At 34.7% G+C, this 17,725-nt stretch overlaps 1 protein-coding gene across 1 annotated transcript; it reads right to left on the bottom strand.

The window, feature by feature from the left end:
* Positions 1-1,624: 1,624 nt before the first annotated feature.
* Positions 1,625-3,253, bottom strand: LOC114177107 (zinc-finger homeodomain protein 9-like). The gene has a single exon (XM_028062356.2). The coding sequence runs from the start codon at positions 2,947-2,949 to the stop codon at positions 1,843-1,845; it is 1,107 nt and encodes a 368-aa protein (XP_027918157.1). The 5' UTR covers positions 2,950-3,253; the 3' UTR covers positions 1,625-1,842.
* Between the last annotated feature and the right edge of the window lie 14,472 nt (positions 3,254-17,725).

Here is a 17,725-nt window from a genome sequence, read left to right as displayed (position 1 = left end):
CCTCAGTTGATGTGTGAAAATGACCATGTTACTTACTTTTGTTTTCTAAACTGAACTAAATGTTTTTTCAGTGTAAATATATTTTACTCAACCACTTAATTATTAATTTTTATATCATTTTGCATAAATCTAAATAAATTAGATAATAATATAAAATTGTTTATGCTAAAAAACATGAAAAATTGTGACCCACTCGTGATAATAGCATTTTTATTTGGGCTGTATAGTGGTGCTCCTTTTTCAAGTGGGCCTGATTCATCAACCAGAAGAAGAGAACAAGATCAAAGATTTGGTCCCATATAAAAAAGCAAAGGAAAACAAAACACAGAAGAAGCAAAGAATAGAGGTCCACTGCTGCAGCAGCAAAGCTTCCAAAATGGCATTAATTCTTCAGTGGTCCATTCTCTGTAAAAGCTGAAATCTTATATATACCTATTCTATGAATAACTCATTACAAAGGCTCATTTCTTCTCTACAATTATAAACTAAACTTGAAAGGAAAGAAAACTACGTGGCAGCTTAAAAGGCCAAGAAAACATTTTTTAAACCTATGAAACTTACATCTGAATTCATGAATTATAATTAAGCAAGTGACTCTTCTGATTATCTTTCATGAGTTATCATTGCATGTTAACAGCAGAGGAAAGTACATGTTTAACTTCTTTAGACAAGACTTTAAGTATAATAAAGACTCCTCGTTTAAAAGTGAGTGAGGTCTCAGAAAAGCTGTAAAAGATTTAGACTAATCTTGGAATAAAAACTTCCTCCCACCTTAAACTAGTTAAATATATAATGAAACAGCAAAACAACAAATTTGCCGTCTCATTGGACTAACTAAAAATGGAATGTTGGCAGAATAAGACAGCACTTCCGCATTACTTTCCTTAATTATTGATTAACCAAATCATGCTGCTTGCCTTCTAAGCATAAACAAACAAAAGATAACGGAAATTAAATGATGCTTAGTAGTAGTAGATAAACACCAGAACAGACAATATGCATTTTCAACGCCATCTTGTAATATTCCAAAAGGGTATTGTATCATATGCTTCTAATCAACTATCCTTCTAGTTCCTTTTTTGTACCAAGATAATTAATTGCTTGTAACGAGGGTTTTAAGAAATAAAAGTTTAGCAGAAAGATGAGACCAAACAAAGCAAATGGAATACATTAATGTCGTTGTCAATGTGATTAATGCGCTAATCCTTTTCTTTCTTTCTTAAGAGATAACTCGGCTAGGACCACTTGCACACCCAAATGCGATAGATCATAAAAAAGAAATTAATGGAAAGATTAGATTTTTGAACTTTGCTCGTGCAATGTTTCACCACACGCATCAACAGCGTTATCTCCAAGATAAAATCTTGTAATGGTAGGAGATCTCCATAAATGAATAAGGACAAAATAGCAGATAGGTTCCATTTCCACCCCAGAATTGATAAAGGCCGTGAATTGGACAAACAGGTATGGGCATTTTGGGAGGTGGAAATTTCAAAGAAAGTAGTAGTAGATGAACAATAAATAATATTTACGTTTCACCATTAAATCACTTCAAATATATACCCGCACTTTATGAAAGAGAAAACGTGACTGCAATAAGAGCTATCTGCAGCAGAAGAGAGAGTGAGACATGACACTAATCTCATAGTCTATGAACATAAACACAGTAATATGACATTTTAATAGAAACCAAGACAACCTTGAATCTTCCTATAGTCTTACTTGATTTAAAAAAGAAAAATTTGAAACCCAAAAAGATGGCAATAAACAATAATGATCATGGCGAAATTGCTTTGCTTGCAGCTCCATTAGCGTCTAAATTTCTTGAGTAAATGAAGGTATCTAAGATGAGAGTCCATTAAGAGAGACATGAACATTGCCACATCCATCTCCTTCATTCATGTGAATGTCATTGTTGTTGGTATTTGGGTTGTAGGGGTTGTTGATATCACTATCAAATCCACCTCCACCGCTGGTATTATTGCCGTCATCATGATCCCCAATACTTTGAGGAGAATTTGCATTTGCGTTTGGATTTGCATTTTCCCCTTGATCCAATCTTCTCCTAAAGGTGTTCTTGTTGTTGTGCATCCACACCTTGAAGACCCCTCTGGAGACCCCAATGTCATTGCAGAATTGCTGGACCAATCCATCATCCCCTTTCTGCATTCTCCACCCCAGTTTCTCAGAGAAGTTCTGCATCTTCTCCTTCTGCTCCTTGCTGAACTTGGTCCTGTACCTCTTCTTCGGGTTCTCGCTCTTCAGCATCACGCTCGAAAAGGTTAGGCCTCGGTGCTGGGGGTGTTCATCGGAGGGTGTAGAGTAGCCAGTGCCGAGGGCTAAAAGCATGTGGGGTGCTGAAGCGTGGTACGGTGGCACGTGGGAGAGCGGAGGAGGTGAGGGGCTTGACATTGGGCTCGGACTGTGGCTCGGGCTCGAACTCAGGCTCGGACTCGTGCTTTGGCTCATGGCTCGCTGAGAGATTGGTGCTGGTGCTGAAGGGGTGTAGATGCAGCTTAAAAAAGTCGGGTTATTGTTGGCGGTGACGGCGGCGTTGGGGTTGGCGCCGTGAATATTGTTGTTGTTGAGGTTACTGTGTTCCTGAGGATCACGGCGGTGGAAGTTGCGGTGGCAGCCACAGGCGGCGCACTTGAGGGAGCGAGGATCGGTGGGGTTGGTGGAGGAGGAAGGCATGAACTCGCCACAGCCATCAAGTGCATGGCCACCTAGGCTGGCGGCGTGGTTTTTGAGGCATTCTTTGTAGGTAACCACCATGGAAGGTGGTTGAGGAGGTGGAGCAGCGGTGGTGGAGGGGTGGCGCTTTGGGGTGCCGTTGGTGAAAGATAGAGACTTTGTGGTGGTATTATTGGTGGGGTTGATGGGTGGTGTGGTCTTAGTACCGGCATCGAAGGTTTGTATTGTGTGGGTACTGCTTGAGGTCAGGTCCATGTCTGTTGTCTCTTCAAGAGTGATATAACAGGAGGAGGGAGAGGGAAAGGGAGAGATTAGGGTTTTTGACAAGCTTAAAGCATTGTTCTCAAACGGTGAATTGTTGGGTTAGAAGGGGAAAGAGGAAATAAAAAAAAAAAAAAAAACAAGTGAAGGGGTTAATGGTGTGTGTGGAGGAAATAGAGTGATGATGATGCAGGTAGAAATGGCGATGATGATGGTTATAATGAGAAGTGATGACAAAATCTGAGGTTTAAATGGTGTTGCCAGCAGAAAGAGGGATACACAACACAATATGGTCCAAAATCTCAACCACTAATGATTTGAGAAGAGAATACAAACAAAACAATAAAAAGAAAAGATAAAAATTAGATAAAAGAAACAAGTTTATGAATGAAGATAGGGGATTTGACCTTTATATATATGTTATAAAGCAGTAAATAATGTAGAATGTATTAAGATGTAATTAAAAGGGATTATACATATATGATATGTAATAAGTATTTAAAAAGTAATATTAATAATGAGTTTTAATTAGTTGATTGTGCAGAGAAAAATGAAATTGAATAATATGCGAAATAGTGTTGTATATTGAAAAAAAGTGGTTTGCACATGAATGAGATGTGTTAGTTGGGGGCAATAAATTTGTCTGAAAATATTAGGCAAGAATATATTGGTTGAGGTTGGTGATTGAGAGAAGAGAATTGAAGGGTGGTGGTACGGAGCTGGGCCAAGTCACTCCCCTGCCCTGCAAATACAAACACATCAATTCTGGTTTTCCTTTCAGAAACTCATCACTTTCCTGCTCCTTCCCAACAAAACCTTACCTCATCTTTTCATATGCTCACGCAAAAAACACTTTCACCTCCTTTCACACACATTTTCCAACTTTCTAACCCTATTTGTATTTTAATCTTCCCGGCTGCCTCAAATTCAACCCTAGACCAGTAACCACTTTCACAAATAATAATTCAATAATAAAATTCCATTCTTTCACTCTCAAAGTATAATGTAAATATCAAAATTTAAGTCAAGTATATCATAGTAATTATATCTTAATAAATAAGCTACAGTAATGTCCATTCAAAAAATTAAATGAAATGAAGAATTGATACAATATAAAGTTACAGGCATGTCAAACATAAAAATAAAAATTAATATAAATTACCAAATTATAAGTTGCAGATGATTTTATGATAATCTTATATTATTTAAAATTCGAGATTAAACGTATTAATTCTTTTTTTCATTTTTCAAAAAGTTTTCTTAAAAGTAAATCCGTCATAGAATTTCACGTTTCAAAACAAATAATTATAAACAATTATAAGATATCTACAAGTTCTTCATTATTTTATCTTTAAGAATTATCTACAAAAAATAAAAATAAAAATATAATGTATCCTTATCTTTAACTCCTAAATAAAATAGCAAAATAACAATTTTAATACACTTTTCTTCCTCACTTTCTAAAATGTGTTTTAAAGACAATTGTGAAAAATTTTCAACACCTCCCATACAATAATTGACATAAGAAATTTTATGTCAACCAACTCGACGCGGAAACAATATAACCTTGATTCAAGCATGATCACTTTCTTAAAAACAAAATACATGTAATTTGTGAAGAAAAAACAAATTTACAAAAATTGAACTCAAGCTATAAACAAATCAAGAATACATAGAGTGAAAACAAAATGAAAAAAAAAGTAAATAAAAAGGTTTATTTTAGATATATTTTCATAAATTTCATTACATTCTTAAGCAATTAATGTTATTCTAAAAATGTGACGATTCTAGAAAAATAAGCCGGACAGAAATTGCCCTACAAATATTTGCAATGTGCGAAAGAAGGTCATGTGATATCTGATGAAGTAGTAGTGAATTAGAACCTGATTTCATCAGTTGAACACATTTTCCCCTTCTTTTGGCCGACAATATGTATAGGTGAAAAGGACTTGTTTGGAAATATACCAACTTTCAGTTCATAAGAAGAGCACACTCTCTTACAATGCTCAGCTTTTGTCTATGGGTTACGAAACCTTAACAAAACTAATACCAACTCTTCCATTTTGTTTGTTTTTCTAACAAACCCGTTAAGCCCTTAATCGATTATGGTCTGTTTGGCTACCATCCAAAAGCACGTTGATGTGGTGAACAAAGTCAACTAAAGGCAGCAACTTTGACACAGTTAAATGTGTTTTGAATGTGAAAAGGTGGCACAATGGAAAACATTCCAGATACTATCATACAGAAAGTTTTATTATAGTGTGATCAAGTTAATTTTTTTGATAGTAAAATTGATTTTGAGACAATCTTTACTTTAATGTTGTAAAACATAATAATGTTTTTAAAAGCTATTTTACTTTGTCATTCAAATAAACACAACTTTTGTATTATTCCCAAGTATAAATGCTTTCTTAAGGCTAATTATTTCTTTCATAAATACTCTTTAATATTCATAAATACTCTTTAATTTAATGTGACATCTCATCTAATAGATAAATTCTAAAAAACAAAACATTGCATAGTTATAATAGTTTAGAGCAGGGGACAGAAGGTGTAAATGATTCAACTATTATACTTATCCATAATATACGGAAAGGAACAAGGAACGTAAAGTCACACAACAATGTCAATCATAGAACTAAAAGAGAGCAACAATTTAGTAATTTGCTCACAAAGCAATGAGTTACAAAATAACAGTTCAACAACAAATGCTCAAAGGGCATACTTCCACGGACTTAGCTAAACAACAACATTTCTATCATCATGGTGATCACCAAGAGTTTTCACATCTGCTCACACAAAAATTTGGTGATCATTGCAACAAGGAAAGCCAAACAGGAGACACTAGAAAGAAAGGGTAAGCTAGAGAAAATAATTTTTAACATAACAAGCAAATATTAAAATAGGTTATAAACAGACAAAATAGTAAGCACTCAAAACATGTGATAGCAAACAATAAGAACCCTCTGACTCAATTATCCAGATAAATATAAAAAGATCGAATTCACTATATGCTTGCACTTGTGGTAGCCTCTACTGTTCTGCAGAGCCATTACCAATGAGTTTCACCCTACCACGCACAAGGTTAGTCCATGATCATCTAGGACCATTATCCTGTTAGAGACTAGGACCTCTTGCTACTCTCACTACTTGAATCAATTTTCTCTATGTGAGACTGACTGATTCTTTAGAGTTTCAGGATGCAACCTTGCTTTAATCCTTACCTAGTTATATACAGTACAATACCACCATGAAGTCTCCCCAAGAGACTCATGGAATTACATCTATCTCATACCATATACATGTTTCTCACACCAAAACCACATGTTATATCAACACATCTCAATCTCATGCCAATGCACCACCAACCAACCAATCCATAGTTCATTCCATGTCAAGCACAACATATAATAGTCTCATTCCATCGCACTTAAACATACACAACATCATACCTCAGGCTTTAAAAAGGGAAACCAAACAATCATGGAAGAGACAAGCATTTAAACAACTTTGTTGTCAATCTCGCTCAAGCGACAAGAGTTTCTTGCTTAAGCTAAAAGCTCTTGCCTAGGCGAGATTGCAAACAAGGAGTAATGTGAGATTTTGCGAGTTCTTGCTTAAGCGAGATCTTCTCACTTGAGTGAGATTACTCTTTGCTCAAAACAAAAGTTCGCCACCTAAGCGATAACTCGGAGCAGAACCTAGGTAAAAACTCTGATACTCTCGCTTAGGCGAGGCTTGCTCGCTTGGACGAGAATGACAGGTTTCTCCCCTACTCACGCATGCAAACTAGGAAAGCAAAGCCACACAACATCTAGTTCATTCTCACACAATCATAACCATCACTTCAATAGATAATATTCAATTTAAAACCCAAAATAGTCATACGGTTTGAAAAACATTTAAGAGTCCTAGCTTCCCTTACCTTGACAGATGCTACAACTCTTGACAAGATGAGTACTAAGAGGAAATGAGCAATACAACTCCAAAATAGTCTAGGAAGATGAGAAAACAGGTACACAGATAGACGAAAAGTGAAAACATAATGGAAAATGAAATAGGAAAAGTCGAAGAATTCTTCTAAAACAACAAAAAGCTAACGGGCTGACTTGGACCCTTTACTCACTAGAGTTGGGCCATCAACTTAAAGGGAACTTCTCCCTACACCTCCAATAGATTCTCCTGTACCTTTAAAAATATATTATAATTCCTAAGTTGCCCTGTAGTAAATATTAAGTTGACCCTCAATAAATATTGAAAACATTTTTTCTCCTTCAACTCACATCCCCATCTTTAATCTATCTTCTCCTGTCACACTCACGCTTCAACCTAACTATCTCCATTCTTATAAGAAATCAGAAATCTTATTTCTTCCAAGACTCCCTAACACGTCCCCTCTGAATTCTTTTCTCCATACCCCTCCATTAGGCAACTATCCACTTTTCTTTTATCCATTCATCATGACCATGACAACTCATGGATCTTCATATTGAACACCAAAAACAAACCAGAGGGGAGGGGTGAGGTTTTGATCTCTGCACCATCTCCAGGAGATCATGGAGACCCATTCTTCTACCTCCAAACCAACGCACCATTATTCTTCACAAGAGAATCCAACTTCACTTAGATCTTCCTCCTTTCATCCATTCCAAACCACCAATTAAATAACAAACCACCATCCTCGACACCTCTATAGACCACCACCTTCATCTCCATTCTAAAAATACTGTCAATATGTTGTTGCATCATCCATCTTCCACCTCAATATTCAACCCATTCATCATCTTCTCATTCTCCAAATACACATTAATAAATTCTATCACATAACCTTAACCCACACATTCATCACCTTAATCACCACCATTATCAACACCTTCACCATCACCACCTTCTTCTTCATTCTAGAAATACCAAAAAATCACCAATCCTTATCTCGCCTCCACTATCAAACTTCCACTGATCAATCAACAAAATGAAAGAGAAAAATAAGAAGCAGAGGGACAAATCGAAATCCTTCCATCTGTTTGAACCGTGGGACTCCCATGTAAGACCTGGGAAAATTAATTAATTAAATAATTAATTAATAAATGTGGGTAGTGGGAGCCTTTATGGCATTAAATATTGAGCGATATGACGTGAAAAAGTACTAGCTCAAATAAATGGTTGAGAGTACTTTAATGTGTGAAAGGACTTGGGTTCAAGTCTTATGTATGCCATTTATGTGTTATTTGATTTGTTATTATTTTTATATTATGCCTGAATCATGTGAATCACAATATTATTATATAATGGTGTTAATCATCACAAAATATGAGATGGTTGCATGGTTGTGCAATTGTTTGACTTTGGCATGGTATGAGTTTGAACCTTGGTGAAGCCAAATTTAACTCTCTTTTTGCTAAAAAATAGTGATGACATGAATGTGAAAGGGTAGAGAAAAACCCTAGCAGAAGGGTAGCAAGGGGGGCTGTAAAAATAACCATAATGGTTCTTAAATGGTAATAACAAGCCTCATTAAACCATATTCTCGTTTTTTTTTTACATTAACCTAGTATTAAGGCCTTTAAAAGGCAAATTTTGAGAGAATAGGAGGGTTTTGAGAGGCTATTTTCAGACAGCTTTGTGAGGTACACGAATTCAAGGAAAAACAGTGAGTTGAGAGTGAATTACAAGAGGCTAATTGAAGTGGTGATAAGGCAAGCTTTAGTGATCAAAGGAACCTTCCAATTTCAAGGTTTAGCAAGGGAAATTCCAGGCTAAGGGAGCTGAACCCAAAATTCTGTGTTTATTGTATTGTCTTGCATGATTTTGATGAAGTTATGCCTGAATTTCATGCTGCACATGAGGGAATTTGGGGTTATGGGTTTTGGTACTGTTTTATTGAATTTTTGGCCTAAATGTATGAATATAATGGGGTTATGCAATGTATATGTTGTGATTATGCAAATTTGGGGTTGGAGGCCTATATTGCGTCTAAGTTATGTTTGTAATGTTGGTACAATGTGGTCAAAATTGAATTAGTATGAATTGGGAGTGTGTTTGGGTACAATCGTTGATGTTGCGTGCGTAAAACAGTGCTAGAGTCTGCAATTCTTGCTCAAGCGAGCCAGGCTCGCCTAGGCGAGATATGCAAAGACTCGAACTTTATTTCTGCTCGAGCATCTCGCTCAGGCGGAGAATGCTGGTCTTAGGCGACAGGCCATCTTGCTTAGGCGAGTGTGCCTCGCCTAAGCGAGAAATCGTGAGGGCTCGTTGTTTTCGCTTAAGCATCTCACTCAAACTGGAAGCTGTGTGGTGGGCGAAGAGTGTTTCGCTCAGGCGAGAGCCCCTCGCCTAACCGAGAATACGAGAGAGTAAATGGTTTTTGGTTTAACTCGTCGCTTAGACGAGGCACTTCAGTTATGGGCAAAGAATGGTCCCGCCCAAGCGAGAAGGAGCTCGCTCAAGCGAGACTTCTTGGGATGCAGTTGTAATAGGGGCTCGCTCAGGCTAGTGGGCCTAGCTTAAGCGAGATAGGCTAGCTGTTTAGACAAAGGCCTTTAGCCTAAGCGACCTATGGTGCATTTGTGTGTTCAAAGCAAGTGTTACTACTGTGTCAGATTGGATGTGTTGGAATGGAAATATGTGGTCTACTAGGCTTCTAAGATATCTCAATGGTGGGCTTGCTGGTGTTCCTTGGGTTGTGGCCCAGAACATATCCTTGAGTTGTGGCTCAGGATAGCGGATGAACACGAGGAACTTTTGAGTTATGGCTCGGGTTGGCTAGTGTTGTCGGTGTGAGTGTGCTGGTTGTGGCCAGTACGGATGGGTCCAAATGGATTGCCCTCCTCAGTAATTTGCTGACGAGTTTGGTAGTCTTGGGATGTTACAGATTATGTTCGTATCTGGGAACTCCACCTACGTTACGGTGTGTGATCTGTAGCATGGTTTCTCGCACGTGCTTTATCGGTTGTGGCCGATAGGTGAGGCAGCAAGACGCCTTGAGGTACTCACTGGAAGATGTAGAACATCGACCACATGGTTATGGCCATGTGGAAGGAAAGGAATGAGTTTCCTTTGATGTAAATTGACATTACATGGTTGTGGCCATGTGGAAGGAAACTGTGAATTTTCCTTGATGCAAGTTGATATCAACATGGTTGTGGCCATGGGGAATGAATGGAGGAAATTTCTTGTTGGGTTTTGTTATATATATATATATATATATATATATATATATATATATATATATATATATATATATATATATATATATATATATATATATATATATATGATTGATATATATTTATGTGTTATCTTTTTACCTCACCCTATCTGCTTGTGTTAGACGATGATCGTGTACGCGGTATACGCGAGCAGATGATATTGCAGGTGGAGTTGGTGAGACTTAGGCTCGGAGCATGGGCTAACGTGTGAGTTTTTATGATTTGTGTTTTGAAAAATAAATTGTAAACACTATGGATATTTATTTTATTTTGCGTTTTATAAATCATGGAATATTGGACTATTCTTAGTTTTAATAAAGTTGTAAATTTCTCGCGCTTTATGGGAAATGAAGTATTATTAATTGCGATGAAATTTTTGTTTTATCTATTTTATTTTAATTAAATCCGTAATATCTTGACGGGATGTTACATCCCATGTTCGTGGCTGGCGTGGAGATAAGGTGGTAGCTTGGCAATGGTGACAGAGCTTTTGATCATGGTAGTGCGCGGTGGCGGTAGTGTGTCGTACGATGGAGGTGGTGAAGAACCTCCATTGCGCACCTATGGAGAAGAAGAAGAACAAGAGTGGTTGAACGCCTCTTGTTGTTGCCGACGACGACTCTAGAACTAGAGTATGAAACAAATATCAAAATCCGTTTCATGAAAAAATTTGCTTTCATGAAATCCGTTTCGTTTTTTTTTATTTTGGCATTTTAGGTTGTGGCGTCCTGTGAACGCAAGCCCCACTTCTGCTGGTCCGAAACCAGAATCAACAGCTATCTCGCAAAACCAGGTTAAATCGCGGTGGCTTGCGTTGGTCTGACGTCGCAGGTGGGAGTGCCTCACGATGGCTTCGTCATCGTCATGGTAGTTTTGCAGCAGAGGTGGCGTCGATCTCTGTCACAGAGGTGACTGCCAGGGTGGTCACATTCTGGTGTGAGGGGTTTCGCATTCTGCCATGGTCGCTGCAGCAAAGGTGGGGTGGTTCTCCGGTGAGGCAGAAACCTCAATGGTGGTGAGGCCTGTGGTGGATGACACGGTGTTTGGTGGAGAGGGTGGTGGTGGAGGCGAGCTTGGGTGGGTTGTGGTGGTAGAGGTTCAGGGAGGATGTGGAGAGTTTGGTGGTAATGGTGGAGGCAAAAATATTCAGAATGCAAAATATCTCATTACTAACATGGAAGATGGCAAATTTGAAATCCTAAGAAAAACAAGACTTATCAATTTAGACTCAGTCCATTAAATCAATGACATAATTACCTTTTATGAACAATATTTGAAAAAGACAGATCTTTCAAGCATAACAATTATGATTCAATTGCTACACTTTCCCCATCTTTATGCATGCATGCGTCAACATAACAAACAACCCTCCACCCCAAAAAAAGTGTGAATCAATCTATGCATGAATTAACTAAAACATGTGAGAACGATTCTTCTTCAATCAATGCTATAGAGTTAGCATAAGGTTTAATTAATCTGATGTTGTGGATGTGCATGTGTAGTTATTATCGGGGAAAATCAGGTTCAGTTGGGGATGAAATAAACATAAGCAATAGAGAGGATGAGGGCACATTGGACCCAGACGTTGTGGCTCAAACATATTGGCTCAATCGTGAAATATTTGCAGGTATATTATATATGAAAATTAAGGAAACGAATGTCGACATCCGTTTCACAATTTTCTGAAATGGATGTTGACATCCGGAATATGAAAAAAGAAAAAAAAATTAACGAAACGGATGTTGAGATCCATTTCATACTTTTCCGAAACAGATCTCGACATCTGTTTCTTAAAAAAAAAATTGTGAAACGGATGTCGAAATCCATTTCAGAAAAGTATGAAACGGATCTCGACATCCATTTCAATAAAAAACAAAATAAAATAGTGAAACAGATGTCGAGATCCATTTCATACTTTTCTTAAACGGATCTCGACATCCGTTTCGCAAAAAAAAATAAAATAAAAAAATACCAAACGGATGTCGAAATCCGTTTCACAATTCCCTGAAACGAATCTCGACATTCGTTTCAAAGAAAAAAAAATACAAGGATCTTAACAAACAAACAAGGTTCCAACCATTCAAATCAAATTTCAAAACATTCAATATGATTATGATTAAACAAGAAGGAGACTAACCTGACAACACAGTGAGTGAGAAGAGAATGAAGCAGCACAATGATAAGAGAATGAAACAGAAGCAGAGGCCGGGACCACTGCTACCTTCAAGGGACCACTCACAAAGCAGACCACTCTGGAGAAAAAAAAAACGGACAGAAAAAATAGTGGAGAGAAAAAACGCTGTGCAAATAGTTAGGGGTGCAACCCTCGCATAAAAAGCAAAGCAAAATACCTCGTTGTCGCAATAAATATGATTTACTGCTTTCACCCATTTTCACCCACTGTCAGCTACAAATTTATTAGGGGCAAAATAGTAAATTTTGGGAGTACAGAAGTGCAGGAAGAAGACCCCTAACTTAAAATAGAGTAAAGTGGACTTTACATTTAAGATTCCAAAAGAAAAAAACTATGGTTTTCTTACATATTTATACATATTTATGTAAAATAATAACAACAAACTATTTCAATCTAGTAAATTGAATAAAATCTGATCAAATAAATGTTTTTTTAGTTAAGATTTATAATGAAAGTTTGTGTTAATTGATAATTTTTATTTTATGTATATTAATTTTAAAAGTCAACGGTCTTTTGATAGAATAAAGTACTGCTCAACACTGCTTTATATTCTATTCGAATTTTTTTTTATCTTAATTATTGTATTAGAGACAAGTTATATTTATAATATCGATTATTTCATACGAAAGTTTGATCTTTAAAAAAAGTATATATATATATATATATATATATATATATATATATATATATATATATATATTTCTTCATAACTTTTTTTTAAATAAATTTGGCTAGACTAAAAAAGTCAGAAAAAGAAAATTTGAATAAATGTTAGGCATTGATAAGGTAATGTTAACTGTTTGCGCGGATAATCACTCAAATTGGACCGATATTTATCCATTTATTTATTAGTTTAAAGACAAATTTGACCTGTGTGTTTGTGACTCTAAATATTAAACACACGAATCACGAACACTTTTTCCTTATGATGTATGTCTTGGGAAGCACATTTTTCCCTTCCGTAGCCATTTCTATTTAAAACAAACAAAGCACGTTGTTCCTCAACAGGTTGACGTTGATTCCGATGTTCTATTACTTGACAAATCGACCTAGACACTTTATACATGTTCTACAAAAACAATAATTGATTTCTAATTGTCTAGTTCTACCTAAACTTGTTTCACTTTGTTTGGCTAACTTAACCTTCAATAAAAACTCCGTAACAGTTTTCGTATTAAACTATTGTTTGATCTACAGGGTGAATGACATGGGTGAATATTGTCTCAGAAAATAGAAAAAAAAACAACAATTTTTTTTTTCAGATAATAGTACGGAGGAAAGAACAACAATCTTCTAAGAGAAAAAAAATTATAAACAACAAAACATGAACGTAAATTATAAGAAAGATTTAAAGAAATCTAGACGAAGTGTACAAAACATATATATAAACTCTAGTATATCAAAACTAACCAATAGTTGAAGATTGCAGATCGACTAAAATTAAGATCAATTTACCATATATAAGTAAATGCACATATCACCTCACAAACCGACTTTGTAGAATTGAGTTAGTTTCAAAGTCTACTTCTTAATATGGTATAGAGTCATGAATTAGAGTCTATCATAGTAAAATTTGATGTTTGTGGAGTCTATTATTCCATTTGTTATCAGATCGCTATCAGACCATTCATTAATGTTTAGTCCCACATGTTAGAGATTTCACATCAACGGGAGATAAGGACAGTTTAGCATATACTAGTGGGTGCAAATATCACTATACAAGTCGGTTTTGTGAGGTTGAATTAGACTTAAAGTATACTTCTTAATATGGCATAAAGTCACGGGTTAGAATCTATCCTAGCAAAGTTTGATGTTTGTGGGATCTATTGTTCTATCCGTTATCAGGTCGCTATCAAACCATTCATTAATATCTAGCGAAGTTTTGAAATGTTTACATTAAAGTGTAGTGGAATTGTAAGAAAGAGATATGGCTTTTTTTCCTTTTAAAAAGGAAAAATATATTGTATATGTGAAATATAATCCTTAAATATGAGGAAATAAAAAGTTTGAAATGCTTATGAATAAAATAAATCCGTTAAAGAATCAATAAAAAATGTTCTTTAAAATTAAATTTTATTCTAAAAGTATAAATATTTACTATTTAAGGATAGTTTTAAGAGACGAGACTCCACTCAAAGTTATAAGCCAAAATTTCCTACATATATAGATAAAAAGTTAAGAAATCCTTTATCTATAATATGGTTAAAAGGACTATCATGATTCTAGAAATATTTAATTGAGTCGAGTAAACACCTTATAGAAAAGTATATTTACTAAATGTATTGTATGTCTAATACAGACCATAAATTCCACTTCGTCCACCTTGGGAGGAAAAAATGGGAATAAAAGGCCGATGAATCAATCGCAGGTACAAGAGAATAAATAAACATGTGAGGAATTAAGAGGTGAAGTAATTATTCATGAATAATGTCATAAGATGGGACAATAGTGCCGAATAATACTTGATTGTGGACAAAGTCAAACTCAGGAGAAAGTCCAACAAGTACAAGAACCATAAAAAACTTTGCATGTTATTCAACATGTTTTTCTAAATCATTATTAAAAGGCATGAGTGAAACAAAAATCAACAATTAAGCGATTGAGCTTACCAAGATATGTTTGTATATCATGATTTCCCACCTTCATAATGATAAGGTTGGAGACAACATTTTAAAGGCAATGAACATCATTGGAGTATACTATCTTGGCTTTGTTTCAGACATCACAACACGTAGTCAAAGCTTGGTATTGAGGTTGCAATTTGACATCATTGGAGAACCAAATAATGCTACACAAAGAGGCATCAATTTACTTCCATCGGGCTTGATCAATGTGGGAAATGTTTTTAGTCTGTTTGGTCAAGTGGTCGGCACGACCTTGACCCTGAAACCACAATTGGACAATAGCAACTCATAAGCTATAGTTGCTCGTCCCAGTCAATTTTTCACAGGGAATTAGTGGAACAATGGTAAGAGTCACTCTAGAGGTGATATTTGAATGTGGGCAGTCAGAAGCCATGGTAAATGAACCTGAAAGGGGCTATAAAGAGGATAAGAGCAGCGAATAGAGCTTGTGATCGTCGCAAGAATGCGGTTCTGGACACAATGGTCACCAGAGTAAAGGGACACTCAGTGATAGAGAAAAAAGACACACAATGGCTGCATGTACTTATCACCCAAAATAAATAAATAAAAAGACTACTACAAATCAAAAAACCTAAACTACTGATACCATATAGAAAAATATATTTACTGAATATATTATATGTCTAATGTAGAGTACACTATATATATTTATATTCATTTAAAAAATTAAATATAATTAATTTCCACCTAATAATCAAAAATCAATCATCCTAATTTCTTAGAAATACGTAATAACTAATTATATTCTAACACACTTTATTGGTCAACATTCATAAACAAATTGAATTAAGTTGATTTCGTAGGCTTACCAATTTAATAAGTTGGTACACTAAATAAAAGTTGTCACTTGCTAGATTAATTTTTTTTTTCATTAGGACAAGTGAACATTTATTTAAGTTGGATTTGAAAATCAAATTTACTTTAGAAAAGAAGATACTACTATCAAAAGCACTTCAGAAGATACTTTTACATTAGTTATCATGTAACCAATACAGTATATAAAATCTTCAAAAACTTTTCTATATGGATACAGTGATTGACTAATGTAGAAACCACCATTTCACATTGGTTCAATGTAGAATGATGACTTTTGTATTGGTCATCACATACTTGATACAAAAGGATACTTAAAACTCTAGTTCAACTCTATATCTATTTACATCTTGTGCATTGATTGGTTTTCTTCCTTGCAAGTGTAGTAAGTACGTTATGGTGTTTGAATGTGTTCACATTTAGAGTGTTGCATTGTTGTTGTTGTTAACTAAGGTAGTGTTTCTCTTCCTGTGCCACATATGTGTTGTTTTCTTCCATAGTTGTATGTTTTGATTGTTTTCGAGTTGTGTTCTTTGAGGTTGTGATATGACTTTCATAAAGCAATAACATACAACACTTATATGAATGCTTTGAAGTTATGATACTCAAATTATCAATGTTAGTGTTATAGTGATATAAACATACGAGTCATTCTCTCATAATTGAGGGCAAAAACTTCGAAATTTATTTTCTTGATATTATGTATAAAATTAGGTAATGTTATGAACATGAATTATAATAGTGAAGTTGAGTGTGAACATAAATATATAAACTTGGTATCATATATCCATATAAGTCATAATTAATGTCATTGACTTCCTTGAAGTTTTTAAAATTTATCTAGACAAAAAATAAATATAACATGTGATAATAAACATTATCATGTTTTTTTATTATGTTTATTTTTATCTCTTATTGATATTTTTATTATTATGTTTTTAAATAATTAGGAATTTATTAAATAAAATAGTGAAGTAGGATGTGAAAATAGATATATAAAATTGGTATCATATATCCATACAAGTCATAATTAATGTTATCGACTTCCTTAAAGTTTTTAAATAAAATAATTAGGGATTTATTAAATAAGATAGTGAAGTAGAGTGTGAACATATATCCATATTTGTCCTTACGAGCTTTCCCTTATACATACCTTTTGACCGTGTAAAATCTTTTAACTTTAACTCGGGAGCCAAAAACAAGTTTTCTGGGTCAAGACCACGACCAAGCCTCTAGGCTTGACCAAATTTAAAAATCTAGTGAAAATCGAAACAAAGGTGAATAATGATGAAACAAGAAGAAGAAACGTAAAACAAAGATATAATATATTATCTTTATGGATAAAAATAGAAAAAGATGAAAAAAAATCTCACTATTTACATTATACAATTAAATAAACAAGTTATATATATAAAAAATATTTGTATACTAATTAAAGACATAAAAATTTGAAGAAAATTTCATTTTATTACACCATTATTTTTCATAATATATATTAACTAAAGTAGAAACTTTGTAACACTCAGTTAAGATTGTCCATAACTGAAGAAGTAATTTCTAAGCTACAATTTTTTTTTAACATTCAAGAAATTAGAAAAAAAAAAAAGTTTTCTCCCTCCATTTTAAACAAATTTTTGGGATAATTTTTTTTTAAGTTCCACAAAATAGACCTCCTGCCTATTTCGTTACTAATAAAAGTTTAATGTTTATATTTTATTCTCTCTATTTTGCTTTCAGTTAAGCATATGACAAATGTTAAATGCAACATCTAAACATAGAAGAAAACTAATGAATTTGTGTGTTGAATTTAAGATTGAATTATTGTGATATTATACGAGTTTAATTTTTGGTGAAAATAATCCATCGTTTTGAGAGACAGTAATAGAATATGTTAGTGAAAAAGAACATGG

The sequence above is a fragment of the Vigna unguiculata genome, chromosome 3 (genome assembly GCF_037176805.1).
Source record: "Vigna unguiculata cultivar grain cowpea cultivar isolate G323 ecotype 2 chromosome 3, ASM3717680v1, whole genome shotgun sequence".
NCBI classification, from domain to species: Eukaryota; Viridiplantae; Streptophyta; class Magnoliopsida; order Fabales; family Fabaceae; genus Vigna; species Vigna unguiculata.
The sequence above is the reverse complement of the archived record's forward strand: the minus strand, read 5'-3'. Positions and strand labels throughout refer to the sequence as shown.

What these genes read in the sequence shown, in the direction of transcription:
- LOC114177107 (XM_028062356.2), bottom strand. Translation starts at nt 2,949, where the DNA reads ATGGACCTGACCTCAAGCAGTACCCACACAATACAAACCTTCGATGCC.